Source organism: Ceratotherium simum, chromosome 1 (assembly GCF_057802395.1).
Source record: "Ceratotherium simum simum isolate JZ-2026a chromosome 1, ASM5780239v1, whole genome shotgun sequence".
In the NCBI taxonomy this organism is placed as follows: Eukaryota; Metazoa; Chordata; class Mammalia; order Perissodactyla; family Rhinocerotidae; genus Ceratotherium; species Ceratotherium simum.
This window is the reverse complement of record NC_141900.1, coordinates 78,719,505-78,736,976: the sequence shown is the minus strand read 5'-3', so window position 1 is coordinate 78,736,976 and position 17,472 is coordinate 78,719,505. Positions and strand designations below refer to the sequence as shown.

At 37.3% G+C, this 17,472-nt stretch overlaps 1 protein-coding gene across 3 annotated transcripts in view; it reads left to right on the top strand.

Annotated features, from left to right (window-relative positions):
- Positions 1-17,472, top strand: part of TSPAN12 (tetraspanin 12) — a 64,398-nt gene that overhangs the window by 32,911 nt on the left and 14,015 nt on the right. For all 3 annotated transcript variants that reach the window (XM_004418764.3, XM_087430079.1, XM_087430072.1), the window contains exons 5-7: positions 3,131-3,205; positions 7,218-7,325; positions 11,663-11,806. In XM_004418764.3, coding sequence (XP_004418821.1) covers positions 3,131-3,205; positions 7,218-7,325; positions 11,663-11,806 — 327 coding nt within the window. The remainder of the gene's footprint in view (positions 1-3,130; positions 3,206-7,217; positions 7,326-11,662; positions 11,807-17,472) is intronic.

Genomic DNA, 17,472 nt, shown 5'->3' with positions numbered 1-17,472 from the left:
ACAGGCCATCTCATCAAACCATGTGCATTGGGAAAGTCAGAGCATGAGAGATACATGCTGACACCATTAGGAAAGGTATATACATGTTCCCAGTAATGTTGAAGACAACAGGGAGTTTTGTAGTAAAATGTGATATGTATGTACACTTCATACCATAAAAAAATTCGATGGGAGCTGTTGCTTAATTGTTTGCTAGTTTTGTTCTGCTGAAACTATGGAATAACACCATGTTTTACAGATGCCTCACTCAGATCCAGCCCTTAAACTAAATAGTGGCAGACTGATTCTCTGCGCAATAATCAAAATGAGGATGACTTTATCTAGGACTCAGAGCTCACTGAAAAAGAAAATGTAGGGGTAAACAGGGTTGATCAATGTACGTTTGTATTGAAGATGGATTTGATATTTAAAGTTTTCCTTGGAATTAGAAGACTGGATGTGTGAGGTTCACACAATGACATCAAAGCCAAGACAACTGATCATAAACTACAGCATCATTTGTAAAAAAAAATTTTATTTGAATTAAATTTTAGATTTAATTTGTTCTAAGAATGTTTTATAATGCTGATGAAACTTGTATTTTCAATCTGAAGTTCAAGTAAATCTGTGCTCCTGAGTATAAGTGGAATAAAGACAGAGGAATTGTTTTATATGAGAGAACTTAGATCAAATGAGACCATTGGAAATCTGAAACATAAAATCATTTTTGAGTTTTCTGAATTAAAAGAGTGTCCAACTAAAATGGACCCCCTCCCTCCCATGATTGGTAATCTAAGCTTTGAGTTTGTATTGAGAGATTGTTTTAGCTGTATATGCTTTATATATATGCATTCCTGGGCAGGCTTAAGTTATGGTATTGCTAGCCCATTGTAAAGCTCACTTAAAAAGTCAAAGGTGATGTCATGCCTGTAGTTATTGCTCTGTTGTTTGGATCGGCAGGCCTAGCAGAGTCACTCAAGTGTTGCATGTATTGCATACATCTGGGCACTTGCCCTTGGCCCTGTGCTGGGGGCCTTTCTGCTGGTACAGCACAGACGTCTTAAACTGGTCAGTGACTCCAGGAGACAAGAAACAGGAGAGATGACTCAAGGGGGGTTTAAAAGGATATAAAATCAATCCAGAAATCTACATGGTTGTTTACCCCCAAGGCAGTCAGGGTATCTGCTATTTTCTTTCTAGCAACAGCACACATAATTCTTGTCCCTGCCCATGTGTTATCTTAAAGGTATGCCTTTTCAGGGCTGCTTTGGTTTTCATTGTAACCAGACATCAATTTTGAAAAGAATTTGGGTTAGGCATCTGAGAAAGCAAAAGTATCCCATAGTCCGTTTCTCTGGAGTCTCCTTCTCTTGTAGGGTCTTATCAAAGATAAGAAAATTGACCTAGTATATAATTACTGAACATTTGGTCTCTTTGCAACATAAGGTGAAACTATAGTATTGTTCATGTCTGGAAATCATCTTAAGTAAAGCATTAAAGAGAGTTGGAGAAACACTGACTTGGAGTCCTGTGTTCACAAAATTTCTTCTAATCGTCATTTCAAGGCTAAAATCTTTAAAGTAAGGCAACATTTGGAAATGAGATCTGAGTAGACTGAAGTTGACCAGGAGTACTACATATATTGGAAATAAAAGTGCTTGTACAATGGCATCCCTTTAACAAAATGTTACTTTATCTTTTGAACCAATTATTATTTTTATGCCATGTTATTGTCTGAGAGACTATGCAGCTATGTATTCTTTATTTTTTATATGAAAGAAACAAATCAAAACTAATAGCAGTGATTTATATTTTTAAATCATAAGGGATATATCACGGAAGTAGTGGAAAATTGCTCTATTTTCTGTATCTTTTATTCCCCCCTCCCCTTTTTTGGCAAAAATTATGAGCGAAGAAACTCAGTGTTCAAGTCTCCGTGGCTCACAATCGTAAATCAGTCCATTTTAACCCTTTCCCTGCTACACTCCTAGTTCAGCAATCTTTTATGTAGTTGCCCTGGTCATACACTTGCTTTCCTACAGGTCATTTTTCATAAAACAGCCAGAATTATGTTTTTATAATGTACTTCCAATCATGTCACTGCTAATGGATTTCGATTACACTTACAATACAATCCAAAATCCTTTCTATGGCCCACGAAGCTCTGGCTCTGTGCACCTCCAAACATCATCTGCTTGCACTCCCTGTACCCACCCCACCCCCTTCTGTGCTCTGGTTACCACTGAGTCCTTAACTAACTAGCTCACCCTGAAAGGTGGCCTTGCACTTGACATTTTCTCTTCCTGGCTTGTTTTTCCACAAGTCTTATCAGCGTTACCTTCTCCTTGTCATTACTGACTCATCTTAAAGGTCACCTTCATAAAGAGGCCTTTCCTGATCACCCAGTCCAAGGCAGCTCCCAGTTTCTTACTATCATATCGCTTTGCTTTGTTTCCATTTATTCTTTTATGTAACAAATATTTATTGAGCACCTACTTTGTAATGAGGAACACAAAGTTCCTGCCTTAATGGAGCTGTCATTCTCGTGCAAGGGAATAATCAATAATCATCACTGCCTGGTACCCCAACTCTGAGCCGGCACCATAAACATAGTGGAAGATTCATGAGAGCAGTGGTGGTGTTTTTTTCTGCTGGAATTAGTGAGGAGAACTTTCAGAGAGCCCATTCTTTCTCACATTTTTACTGTTTACTTCTGTGAAGTCTCCTCCACCACTGGAGAAGTGTCAAGGTATAGCACAAGGAATAGGGCCACAATGATCTAACCCTCTAGAATTTACCATGAACATTCTTGAGCAAGTCATATTGTCTATTTTTTGCATTAATTTTCTCATTTGTGAAATGAGGCAGTTCTATCCATTTCACAAGGTTCCTGAGTGAATTAATTATGAAAGTACTTGATAAATAGAGCACTATGGAAATGACCCACTTAGGTGAGTATTGAATGCTGTCTGCAGCTGTCTCTCAATTTGCTGAAATCCTTCCCGTCTGCTCCCAAGGGAGCTTCTTGATTATGTGCCTCTGTTTTCTTGTCCATCAGATAAACAACACTGAATAGTATTTGGCTTGTCTCTGATGCGCCTATTTTACTTTGATTCTATCCTAACAGCCTTAATTTTCTGTTCTTCTACAGTACTTTGGAAGTTTACTTGTCATTTTCTGTGTAGAGCTGGCTTGTGGTGTTTGGACATATGAGCAGGAAATTATGGTGAGTTCAAAATGGGATGTAATCACAATCTGAAACAATATCCAGTTCAGACACTTAAATCAGATACTTTGGAGTAATTTAGGCACACGATTATTAATTTGAATGTTTATACTATATGATAACAATGAATCGTTCCAATACTTCTGAAAAATAACATTTTTTTCTGTCTAAAGCATGATTACAAAGCATGATTTGTAATATTTCATTTAGTATACTACATGTCTTTAATTCCACAGATTGCTTAAACGTGGATATAATAGACTAAAAATAGTATGTTCTTTAAAATAATTTTACCAACTTCTCAGTATATAATAGGAAACCTTCGCATTTGCAGCAGGATCTGAGAAAGCTTGAGAATCAACAAGACAGCCTTATAAAGTGCTCCCTGCAGCTGTACACTGAGGACTAGGAAGCACACTTCTGTTTGCGACACGTGGAACCATCTTCCACTTTAAGAAGTGTATTTGAAGAGTTGCCGTGTGTTTACCTCAGTCTAGAAATACTCTCAGAGTCTGAGACTTGGCTACATGAAAACAGCTCTTCAGCATTTTTCTCTTTCATTTTATCAATTGAGACTGCTGGAACAGCTTTTATAGCTATGTTGGAATGAATAAGGATAAGAGTTTCTCAGTCTTTAGATTTGATCAGTCTGGTCAAATGTTTGGTTTACCACTTGCACTTCACCTCTGCTCACGTTGGGCATTATTACTCATTTATTATTTGCTCACTTCATTGGTGAAAATTGGTGCATTTATCACCGATGAGGTCGAGCACCTTTGCCTGTCTGTGACTGCTGGCTGTTTTCCTGGTGCCAGGCCAGGTTTTTCCACTGTAAGTGTCGTGGAGTAATTCTGTTTCAGGAAGATGATGTTTTTCAACATGTAGTCCTTGGACTGTCTACAGCAGGAGTCACTGAGGGTGAATCTTAAAAATGTGCATTATAGGGTTCTAGTCCAGATCTACTAAATCAGAACAGAAGGAAAGGCAGAGGGAGGGGGCAGGGACTGTGCATTTGCGCTTGTGACAGGGTTCCCAGGTGAGTCTTCAACATTTTTAAGAGCTCTTCAGAAGAGAGGGAGATGATTTTGTGCTTCTTTCAGAGAGGCATTTCGGCAGCTGTGTAAGAAAATTGAAGTCATTTTGGGCATGATGCAGTTATTTAAGATTCTGCGGTGAATTTGCCGCTGTACCGTGAGACTGTTTTGAATACTAAGTGGTATTCAGACTAGTGGGTACTCTGCTTACTCCAATTTCCATGTAAACGATGCTTTGGCACTGCCACACATCTGAACCCTTCTGAAAGCACTCATGCTTCCAATGTACGACAACTCTCAGTAAGAAGAGAGACTTTATGATTATTTTTTTTCTCTATTGAAAAATCAGGGCAGGTTCTAACCAGTTTAATATAAAGTTAAGAACTTTCTTCAAAACTAAATCTCCCATTCAAATAGAAATTCTCTTACTGTCTTTGAAAATCATATTTTCACTCCATCCTTAGAAATTTTGTTTACTTAGGGGAGTGAAAAAGTAATTAGTTCCAGGGACTCAGTTTCTGTGTTTTACTGGTAAAGAGATGGTCCCTCTTAATTTTTTCTGTTTTAAAAAAATACATGTATCGGGCCGGCCCTGTGGCTTGGTGGTTAAGTGCGTGTGCTGCGATGCTGGTGGCCCGGGTTCGGATCCCGGGTGCGCATCGAGGCACCACTTCTCCGTTCATCCTGAGGCCGAGTCCCGCATACAGCAACTAGAAGGATGTGCAGCTACGACATACAACTATCCACTGGGGCTTTGGGGGGAAAAAATAAAATAAATAAAAATCTTTAAAAAAAAAAAAAAAAAAAATACATGTATCTCCCTGACGTTCAAGCAATAGATAGTAAATTGTGTAATCAATTCTTGATCCTCTCACCTCAGCTTTTGATTGTGTTCTTTTTGATAATTAAAAGGTTTTTAGAAATGAGTTCACTTTCTGTAGATTTTTAAAATGGTTTGTATAGTGCTTATGTCATACTAACATTTGATAAATCTCCTAGGTTATAACAAGTTCAAAATGAATTAATTTAAGGTATTTGAAAGGAAATGTTTTGATTCTAATACAAGTCTAAGAAACTTGAGCAAGTGGAAAGCAATTTATACTTGTTTAGATACTTTCTTCATTTCTGTTAAGGTGGGAACTGCAAATATCTTCTCAGTGTCCCAGTGGTACTACAGGGGTGCACACTGCCGTTTCAGTAGAGGGCAGACATCACTGGTTTGCTTGTGTAAATCCTCCCCATTAAGTCACCAGGATAGAACAAGGGCTGTTTAAAAGTGAAATGTGGAAAGTAGTCCTTCAGAAAAAAAAAGTTTGTCAGAATTTTTTTTATTGCTTTTGCACTAATAGCAGTGTGAATGAAAAGTGCCATTAAAGTTTATTAGCTGCCAAATTTTGCAGAACTCAGCCTTCGCATAGAATGGGCTTTGTGCTCTTAGCTGTTCCATGCAAGGAGCCAATAAATGTGTGTTTTTCTTCATTGCCAGATCACAGTATTTTGTGCCAGAACCTCAATGATCTCCTTTCTTTCTTGCCATATTTGGTTTCAGATCGATTGTGGTCACAAGGGAGAAACAATTTATACTTATTTTGGAAAATAAAAGTAAAAATAAGACTATTCTGATAACCAAATCAAGAGTTGACATCGACAGTCTGTTTCTTTATTTTTGTTGTTTATATATGTTCACCTCCTATTTCTTATTCCTTCTCTAGATAAAAATCTGTCAATAATATTGCTTCAGATGATAAATTTCTAGAGAATTTCACTTCCATTTATTTTATGCTCAAAAGGGTTTGAGATAATAATTTGTAGTGAGTAGCTTGAACTTCAGTTAGTTCCCTAAACTTTGTTGAAATCATATGAACACAAAGCATACCCAATCAGCTCATTATTTGGAGAACAAAGTTATGTGTCCAAGTGTTGAGGTGTTTTCTATTGTGCATTTCCAAGTAACAAAAAAGAATATTAACAAAGGAAAAAAATGAAGAATTTCTGTGGTCAGGCATTTTTAAACTACTTTTATCGATATTACTATTTTTTAAAATAAGATTTCAGAATAATTCTAACCTTGAGTTAGTGTCAAGCTTGCTTAACTAAGCCTGGTCTGTATTACTTCGTAGATTGGATGTGGATGTCTGTCCAGTCTCCCAATTACATATTCCAAAGGTAATACCACACGTGTGGTGAGACTAGGGTTTGTACGCCTCAAGTTCCCCCCTTGGCAGTGTAGACAAAACACAGCATGATACGCTGCTAGGATTTCTGGCCATCTGTTGTGTTGTGTACCTGAAGCTCTGTCATGACTCAACACTCTGTTAAGGGAGATGGTGCTAGGTGACCGGAGAATAGAAGCACAAAAAACACTTTAATTCGAGAACTATTCTCTCTAAAATTCTAGCATGTCTCCAAAATCCAGTTTAGAAAAGGTATTTATGGACTTATTCTAGAGTGAGGCTTGACTTGAACACTTTGCCTTCTCAATTCTTCTCCCTTTATTTTAGTACCATAATCTGCAGTGACTTCCAAGAACAACTTTATAGCATTATGACATCAAATCAGAGGGCATTTCTCTGCAAGAGCATTTGTTACCAGGAGCTCTTCAGGTGTATCTAAGATGTGTATATATATATATAGTTTACATATATAAACTATTTTCCTTGAGCCTGTTTTGTGATTTCCTTGAGCCTGATAGTGACATTAAATGATTTTGCATTTTTTTTGCTTAGTATGAAGTACTGCCTCATTAGTATGAAAATCTACACATAGAGATTGTTCAACAAGTATTTAGTAACCCTGAGCTTAATTTAGGCCACAAATAAATACAAATTTAAAATAGTATTTGTTGATTGCAGTACATTCTAAGTATGTGTATGTGTTTGAATCTATGAGTGATTGTGTTTGTGAATATCTGAATGTATGTATGTCTCAATGTGTGTGTTTGTGTGTTACAGTTGTTGATTTTTTGTTTTTTTCTCCAGGTTCCAGTACAGTGGTCAGACATGGTCACGTTGAAAGCCAGAATGACAAATTATGGCTTACCTAGATACCGGTGGCTTACTCATGCTTGGAATTTTTTTCAGAGAGAGGTGAGTGCCACAATTTCTGAGACAGAGGGTATGGAATAAATGGCACACTTTCGAAGCAAATGTTCAAAGCTTTGGCTTTGGTCATTTTCTCTGTGCTGAAAGTTAAGCCTATGATTCAGTTACCACTGGTGTAATTCTTTATTGAGAAATACCTTAGGTAACTCCACATCCTTTTCTTTTCTTCCCGTGTCTACCATTTCCCTTTAATTTCATACGATTCACATATATTTTAGAATTTCTTAAAAGCCATTTTGCTAAACTGCTATGAAGTTTCCTTTTTATGAGAATTCCTTGATAAATATCCAAGTTCTATTTGAATAGGTCATTTTTCATAACTTTTAGAGCTATCTGTATTTTAAACATCAGTTAAAATTTTTAAATAATGGTTCTGATTTGGAAATTAGGAGTCAGTATATCAATAAACGCATGAACCTTCTGGCCAGAAAGACCCTGGTTCAAATTCTGGCTCTGCTGCTTAATATTATATGAGCTTCTATAGTTTAGTTAACTTCCTTAAGCCTCAGTCTTCTCACCTGTAAAATGGGGATAATAAAAGTACTTTCCTCCTCAGGTTGTTGAGAAGATTAAACGGGATCATCAGTTTGATCTCATTTAGCTTACGGTTATTAACAATAACCTTACAAAGTATAGGTGCTTTTAGCTTTTCTTACCTAACTTCCATATAGCACTCTATCCAATCATCTTCTTAAACAGGGATTATGTTTAGATGTTTAAAATCTGGTGACTTGAAGTTAACTGTTGATCTTGCTTCAAACCAGGCTCTTCTCCCAAGCAGTTTCCTTGTGATTGGTGTGACATTCCCAGATGACCAAGGATATCCATTTCCTTTAATTTCATTTTGAGCTGAGCAACAAAGCATTTGAGGATCAGTGTCTTTTATGATAGATATCCAGCTCTGTGCTCAGTTACTCTGTCTTGGATACACACAAGCAGAGGTTCAAGTCCAGGATAATCTCCAAATCTGGCTCTATGTGTTCCAGTTGTTGAGATGGTGAAAATTATCATTGTAACACAGGTTTCTTGTTTATTTAAGTGCTTCCTGACTTTGTTTGTTTACTGTTCATTTGTACTAAAAACAACATGAAGGGAAAATAAGCGAAGCATTAGGGAATTTATAAAAAGCTGTGTTCAGCTACTGCCCTGGGTAGAAGCTGCCTAGAGCTCTTTATTTTCCGGGATTTGTGATGTCGACCATGATAATCCAAGTTAAAAAAAAAAAGTGAGTTGTTTTCTATGGTCCAAGAGGGGCTCCACCTAGATACACTATGTACAAGCATTGCAAATGGTAGCACATGTATTTTTAGATTTGTTGCACAAGTTCCCTCCTCCACGTCATAGGTCTATTTCACCCAAAAGCAGGTGGTAAAGACCTCTGGGCACCCTGAGAGAGTTTTTTTTTTTTTTTGTGAGGAAGACCAGCCCTGAGCTAACATCCAATGCCAAGCCTCCTCTTTTTTGCTGAGGAAGACTGGCCCTGGGCTAACATCCATGCCCATCTTCCTCTACTTTATATGGGACGCCGCCACAGCATGGCCTGACAAGCGGTGCGTTGGTGCGCGCCCGGGATCCGAACCAGCGAACCCCGGGCCGCCGCAGCGGAGCGCGCGCACTTAACCGCTTGCGCCACCAGGCCGGCACCCTGAGAGAGTTTTTAAAAGCCCCTTGTATTAGTTTGCTAGGACTGTGTCTATGATAAAGTACAACAGACTGGGTGGCTTAAACAACAGAAATTTATTGTCTGACAGTTATGGAGGCTGGAAGTCTGAGATCAAGGTATCGTCAGGGTCACTTTCTTCTGGGCCTCTGTCAGGGGCTTGTAGACGGCTGTCTTCTCTCTGTGTCATCATGTCATCTTCCCTTTGTATGTGTCTGGGTTTAAATTTCCCCTTCTTATGAGGACGTCAATTACACGAGATTAGAGCCAACTCTTATGACCATATTTTAATTTAATTACCTCTGTAAAGATCCTATCTCCAAATATGGTCACTTTCTGGGGGTTAGAACTTCAGCATGAATTTTGGGAGGGGGACACAATTTAGCCCATAACACCCCTCTCTCAAAATTGTAGAGCTGAAAGTGACCTTGTCAGGCCCCAGTTTTCCTGGCTGCTCATTCAGTGCAGTTCTGTGCATCTCACTTTAGTGGACTCTTGCTTAAGTCCTAGTGACATTTATTTAATACCTTTAAAAAAAAACTTACTTTAGGAGCTGGCCCCGTGGCTTAGTGGTTAATTTTGGCATGCTCTGCTTTGGCAGCTCGGGTCCAGTTCTGGTTACAGACCTACACCACTCGTCGGTGGCTATGCTATGGCTGTGGCGGTGACTCACATGCAAAATAGAGGAAGACTGGCACAGATGTTAACTCAGGGCAAATCTTCCTCAGCAAAAAAAAAAGCCCAACTGACTTTAAAAAATATATTTATTTATTTTAACATAATGATTGGAGTATAGGCTTTGTAATAAATAAGCTCTACCACACACTTGTCTGTGACCTTGGCAAGTTACTTGACCCATTGGAGCCTCAATTTCTTCATATGTAAAATGGCAGTGGTATTTCTAGTTTGACACAGTGTTAGCAAGAGTGACCCTATCTCACAATGCTATTTTAAAGGAGGCAGGAAAACTATAAGGAGATGTAGACCACAGTCATGTGTGGCATAAGAATGGGTTTGCCTAAGGGAGTTTTCAGGAAAAATTTCAGTACCAATTCAGTATGTTCTGTTGATGAAGAAAAACAACTATGTAAAAAGAAAAAATATCTCAGTGACTTCCTAAAATAAAAAAATGTTTGGCACTGAACGCGATATGCCTAAGTTATTTGGAAAAGTCATTTCTATGGAGCACCCCATTTCCTAACAAGGCCAGATAAATGGGCTATTCTGTTGAGGAGGGAGTCAGAATGTTCCAAGAACTTTCTTGCTGTCATCGACATAGAAAAACACATGTTGTTAAGAAAAGAGAAAAGTGGGTTTTCTCTGAGTGCGAGGATTTAAAAAGATGGACTTGGAAATGTAGTAGTTCACGATTTTTAGAAAGTAGAGTCTTTTTACTACATGTTTTTTATGAATACTCAGTGACTTATGTAAAATATATGATGTCAAATTATGTTTAACTTAATTGTGATGTTTATGGTATTTGTGATGTTTATGGTATATTTTGTGATGTTTATGGTATATTCATGGCTTTTAGAACAAGTTTATAAAAGGCAAATACTACAAATATAAAAACAGTTTTTCGGGAAATTTTAGGATTACTCATAGCATCGATAATTCATCATTTATAATACCGTTAAGATGATGTTTTCTTTTTTAAAATTAGATATTTAGGCAAATGAAAATTTGAGAAGTTCAGAATTCTTCAAAGTTGATTTTAGTTGAATTTTGAAATGGTACATTGTGATATTTTATGATACAGTGTTAATCTGGACACACATTGATCTGTTGGGCTACATAATTTGCAGAGCCAGGCATTCTTGGCCAAGTTCTTCTCAGTGACTCCCCGTAGTCCTTATTTTTGACTATATGGGAGAGTAACCCCCCTTCTCCAGGGGCGGAAAATTTTCATAGTTAATTTTCTGAATCTAATCTACATATGTCCTTAAGCAGTGTTTCTAAACCTGACCAGAGAAAGATTTTGCTAATCTTTGTTGGAATGAGATTTTTTTTTAAATCCAACTTTATTCAAGCTAAAGGCACATCATTTCTTCTGAGATTATACTGATAGAATATGATAGTTTATTTCAAGACTTTCACTCAGTTGAATAAAAATTTGTTGGCCAAACCTATGTTTATATCTCAAAAATTTTTGGAAATTTACTAGTTAATGAATCCAAGTTGGGTAATCTTTGTGACGTCGGCTTTTGGTCAACAAATCTTTCTACAGAGATTACGGAAACTTTTAATATAATATTTAAATTTGTTATGCAGTTAAGTTGGTAACTAGGTGATGTACAAATAGATTGATCAACTATTCCTTAGTGGCTACAGGTTTACTGATAAACATAAAATTTCAGCTATTTGTTTTGTGAGTGTGTATATTAACTCTGTTGCTATCTGATCACTTGTAGAGGGTGTTACGGCTGGGGAGTGACACTCAGTCATGCCTGATCTGTTTTATGTGTTATGGGCATTGTTGTTCAGAATTGTTCCATTATAGAGTCTTTTACTACATTTCTGTCATCAACATAGAATCATTAGGTGATGACAGAAGTGAGTTTAGCTCTGGGTACAAAAATTTAAGAAATCTAACGTTTAATCTACTGTAAGTTAAGAAAATATTTTTGTAGTTTCTGAGCCTGACGACTCATTCTTTTTGCAGTTTAAGTGCTGTGGAGTGGTGTATTTCACCGACTGGTTGGAAATGACAGAGATGGACTGGCCCCCAGATTCCTGTTGTGTTAGGGAATTCCCAGGATGTTCCAAACAGGCCCACCAGGAAGATCTCAGTGACCTTTATCAAGAGGTAAGGCCATATGTGACTAACTTACCAGGGATAAAAATTTCTTATAATGACTTTTAAGTAAAGGATCAACAACATGCCAATGAAATTTTCCTCTTCTGTGTAAATTTAAAGGCTCCTAAAATTTTTCTCTGATACATGGAGAAACAGGATACAGCTAAAAATCAGTATAAAAATCTGAGCACTAATCACATTTTAACAAAGGAAATCGAGAAGGATTAGGTGTCAGAATTAATTGGATTTTAAACTGTGTTTTCTAGAACCAAGTTCTAGTGCCACCTCCAAGGGGTCCTTTAAAAATAGACACACGAGAGTGTATGACTAACTCTGGGTATTCGAGAAAACAAGGTTGGGAGTTCCTGAGCAGAATATGTATTTTAGGGCCTCCACATAAAGTAAAATATATGTAGGAAAAAAAATCTCACTCTTCAGAGATGATGCTGTTCTCTACTCTTCAGTTCCCCCTGCTGGCTAATGATCAGTGATAGTTTTAGTTAGGTGATTTAATGAAGTTAGATGCTCACTGAAATTAAAATCAATCCTCATGTGCCCAAGAAACTTGCATATTTGTGTTTTCTGAGAGAACTTATCAGAATCATCAGTTATTCCTTTGTTAGCAGAAGTTTTCCTATTCCTTCATTTTTAGTGATGATTTTCAAACTTTGTTAGCAGTGGAATCCTATTTTCAAATTAAAATCTAGAACTGCGTCATCCAGTACAGTAGCCAATAGCTACATGTGGCTGTTTAAATTAAAATTAAATAAAATAAAAATTTCATTTTCTCAGTTGCACCAGCCATATTTCAAGTGCTCGATAGCCGCTTGGACTAAGAGGTCCTGTATCGGACAACACAGACATAAGACATTTGCATCATTACAGGAAGTCTTATTGCAATCTTGATCTAGCAAAATGTAAATCAGATGGAAGGGGAGCTGCTCAGGCTGAGGGGCTGGGATCATTTCCCAAATACATTTCCAGTAAAGTACTTGGGTACCGCGATGCACTGTTGAAAACCTCTGGCTTAACCTAAAGTAAGAACTTATACTATTTGTAATATAACACACACACACACACACACACACACACACACACACACGTATATAGTGTGGCTATAAAGATGAAACTTTAAAACAAAAACACATCAAGATTTATAAAACATGCATTTTTATATATTTCAAGATGGTTACCTTAGGAGGTCATACATTTTCCCCTAGAAATACTATTATTGTTGAAGACATCTTTTAGGCTGTCTGCCAAAGTCAGTTGTACAGATGTGCAAATATCAGTTTTATTAATTTATAGTGTAAATTAACTAATTTGAAAAAGATACTGGATTACCTACACAAATGATCCATTGTATTCATGTCATAGATCTGAGGAACTTTCGGCTATTAAAAAATTCATCTCAGAGGACAAGACTATGTCACATTTAAGGATATCCAAAATAAAGTGCTTTGGGCTCTGAAGGCCTGCCATAAAGAAGAGTACCAAGAATTTTTTAAGAGATACAGAATTGTATTAGTTTCCTAGGGCTGCTGTAACAAAATACCACAAAGGAAGTGGCTTAAACAACAGATATTTATTGTCTCGCAGTTCTGAGGCTATAAATCTAAGATCAAGATGTCAACAAGGTTGGTTCCTTCTGAGGGGTGTGAGGAAGAATCTGTTCTGTGCCTCTCCCTCAGCTTCTGGTGGTTTGCTGGCAATCACTGGCATTCCTTGGCTTGTAGAAGCATCACCCCGATCTCTGCCTTCGTCTTCACATAGCATTCTCTCTGTTTGCGTCTATCTCCAAATTTCCCCTTTTTCGTAAGGACACCAGTCATATTGGATTAGGGACCCACCCTTCTACAGTATGACCTCATCTTAACTAACTACATCTGCAACAAATCTGTTTCCAAATAAGATCACATTCTGAGGTACTGGGGATTAGGACCTCAACATATGCATTTGGAGGGGACACAATTTGACTCATAACAAGAATTGTTGAAACAACTGAATAACTCAGGTTGTTTATTTCCAAGAATAATCAAAATACTTTTAGTTGTGCCTCACACGACTGAGAAGCATTGTATTTGGATGATAGCATTTTAAGCATATGTTTAATAACATTTTGGCTTTGAATGAAAAGGAATATACAAGGCATTGTGTATTGAATAAAGAGTTATTGGGTCAATGTCTCTGAGCTTCTCAGGGATTATTTTTTCTGGTGAAAGCTGAATATTCGCTGGTATGTGTAGTAGGGATGGTCAACTAACAAGTTCAACAGTTAACGTCCTGTTCGTTCCATAAAACAGAAAACAATGCTTAATATTTCTAAGATAATATTAAATGCAGACATAATTGTGGATATTCAAATACATTATAATTCACCACTAGGTTTAAAAAAACAGATGATTATAGTATAGACATAAGTATAAACATGTGACTTGAAACCTATCAACTTTCCTGGTATGAACTTAATCCATTTGTTAGTTTTTAAGAGTGACAAGTCAATATGGGAAATTATTGGGCTACAACACCATGTATAATAATTTTTACCTTCTTTTGTGATTAATACTAATAATATGATTATGACCAATATTGATCATGAGAATGGCAAAACATGAATCAGTTTACCAGATCTTTCCACAAAGTCTGAATATGAACAAATTCACTTCAATTCTACTTTATTTAAGTTGAAAAGCATTCAATTAAACATTTAATAAAATTTTCCTGTTGTAAAAATACAATTCATTTTTACTAGTTTGTCTTAGATTATTTCCACTAGTAGTGTTTATAATGGGATGCTTTACTTTCAGGATGTCTATAATTACTTGTTCCATGAATTCTAAGATTGAAGGAAGCCACACTATTGTGCATGTGCAAATTGATGGCCCAGATTATTTTAAAATTTTTTTCATATTTTCATCAAAAGACTTTCTATAGCAAGCTGGCATTGTCAGTTATGAGACGTTCTTTAGACAGACTTCCAACAGAGATGGAGGTTCATTAAATCAGAGTAATCTGCTTTTGCATTTTACAGTTAATAACAGATGCTGATATTGGTAATGATATAGTGCATAATTATATGCATAGTTGACTTATAAAAGTGGATCACTTAGTAGCTTTATGGCACAAATGCAATTAAATCCATCATTAAAAATAAGATTTAATTCCACTTTGCCCTGGAGAACATATGTTTCCTAATTGCAGTGTGCCGAGAGATCATCCACCTGGAAGATGAGGGTTCTAGAAGAAGGAACAAGTGAGGGACAGCAGGAGGTATTTGGGATGTTTATTCTGATGTAGAAAGTACTAAGGGGAGATATTTTAGATGTCTTCAAATATTTTAAAGTTCATCATTCAGAACAGGAACTAGACTTACTCATTGTTGCTCCAAAGGCCGGAAGTTACAGGAAGGAAATTTTGACTCAATAGAAGGAAGACCTTGCTCATCAAAATCTGTCCAATTGTAATACAGGCTCTCTTGTAAAATAGTGAGTGTTTCATTATGAAAAATATTAAAGTCAAGGTCAGATAACCATGTCATTGGTGGGCATAATGGGTTTTTAAATTGAGTGAATCTGGACTAGATGAACATCAAGGTCCCTTTTATCTTTCGTATTCTGTAAGCTCAGAGATAAGAACTGGCTTTCTTCCTGCAGTCTTTCTTCCGTAGTCTGAAATCAAGGAAATAAATCATTCTCAACCATCTGGTGGCCTGCATGGTCCCTGACCCAATAATATTTTATGACACATTTGAAACCTGTGAAAAATGACAGAAGAGAAACATAGCGCCAATTGCACATTTTAGAAACATTCTCATCAGAGGTTTTGTTGAATTTGGCACACAGCTCCTCAAATATCCGTAATGAGCTACACACTTGTATAAAAGTATAGATTTAAAAATCACAGATGCAAATATCTCTGATCATCAATTTGGTTCCATCACATTCATTTGTTCAAACCATTTTGTGAGTACCTACTGGGTTCCAGGTGCTGTTATAAATGCTAAGGATGTAGTGGAGAATGTTGCAGACAAAAATATCTCCTCTTGTATTCTAGTTAGGGATATAGACATTTAACAAGGAAAAAAAACAGCAATAAAAAATAATTTCAGGTGATGGTAAGCACTTTAAAGACTCTGAACAGGCTCATGTGCTGGGGAGTGACATTATTGGTGAGGGATCTACTTAAGATAGGATAGTTAGGAATAGGCTCTCTTAGGAGGTGACATTTGAACTGAGACCAATTGATGAGAAGGATCCAGCCATGAAAAGATCTGTTGAAGAGTTTTTGAGGTTTTTTTTGGCCTAGGGAACTGCAAATGCAAAAGCCTACCCAGAGGTGGCCTGGACCAATGATTACTGACGCTTACTACCCTGTTCTTTGGGGTGTAACCACACTCTCTAAATGCTAGGTGTGATGCTTGGCCTCAGCGAAACATCAATTGGTAAAATACAGGACTAGGGTGCATCTCTGCTTTCTCTCACCTGCTGAATTTTCTACCATATGAGTTGTTAAAGTTCTGTGTCTAGACTTGACCTTGAGAGGAAAAATAGAGAGAAAGAAGAATAAAGAAGCTGGCAGAGAAAAAGTAGTCTTTTTAGAGCAGGGACTGACAACCTCTTGCCCATGGACCTGTGCTCTTCTTGGATGGGCTTCAGGGGAAAAGTGATAGGACTGAAATTGCTTTCGATATTTTGTGTGCATTTTTTCAGTGACTAGGAGCCATAGTTTTCCTCCATTTTTCTTGGGGTTCCATACTTAAAAGTGTACAGAACCACAGTGGTAGAGAATAGTTGCAGTGTTTGCTCTCTCAGATAGGAAATGAAGGATAAACGTCTCCTCAAAGGGACTAAAATCCCATTTTCCTCTTCTGTCTGCCACCTAAAGAAAAATAAATGGAAGCAGACAGGCTCACAACAGACCTTACTTCAAATGGACCAACTCAAAATATAAAACAAAGAAGAACAGAGAGTCAAGTAAAATGTACCCCCAAAGACACATTTCTTTGTTTTGTAGTTAGGAGAAAGACCTTGTTAAAAGGTATTTACTTCTTCTTCAGAAAAGTAGTGTTCACAGAGATTTATGTAAGGGCTGGACAGAGAGATGGTTTCCACACAGCTGTGTGCCTTTGAGACACTTTTCCTTTAGACCCTTAGTCTTTATATGTTCATGTGGTGTTGGGTTTGAATATCAAATATTCTTAATAATTTTCTTTGTGGCAAATAGTTTTGCCCAAAACCATTTCTGCCTCTTTGGATGGTTGTTTATTTCTTCTGCGAATAATGGAAAACATTTACAAATAGGGACACAGGGAAGGGCACTGGGTGTGGATGTGAAGGGATGTGATCTTTCTCTCTGAGTCTTGGCTTACAGGACAAAGGACCCAGATGATGACAAATATGTATAGGTCGCTGGTGCGCTCAGAAGGTAAATGGACATGTAGGGGTGCTCCCCCAGGTTGAAGGTCGGGGCAGCTCTTGGTGAACCAAGTGGGATGGGTTGTTTGAGGTTTTTATTCTCTCAGTTGTATGTAATCTGCTCTGTGTGCTGAGAGTCGTGAATTCACACTCTTAGCCCCCACCCTGATTGAAGGTCCTGTCCCTCTCCATATCCTTTGTACCCTGCTGTCCTTGGCAAATGGCGTTTGTATTACGATCTATGTACATTTTCTTTTTTCT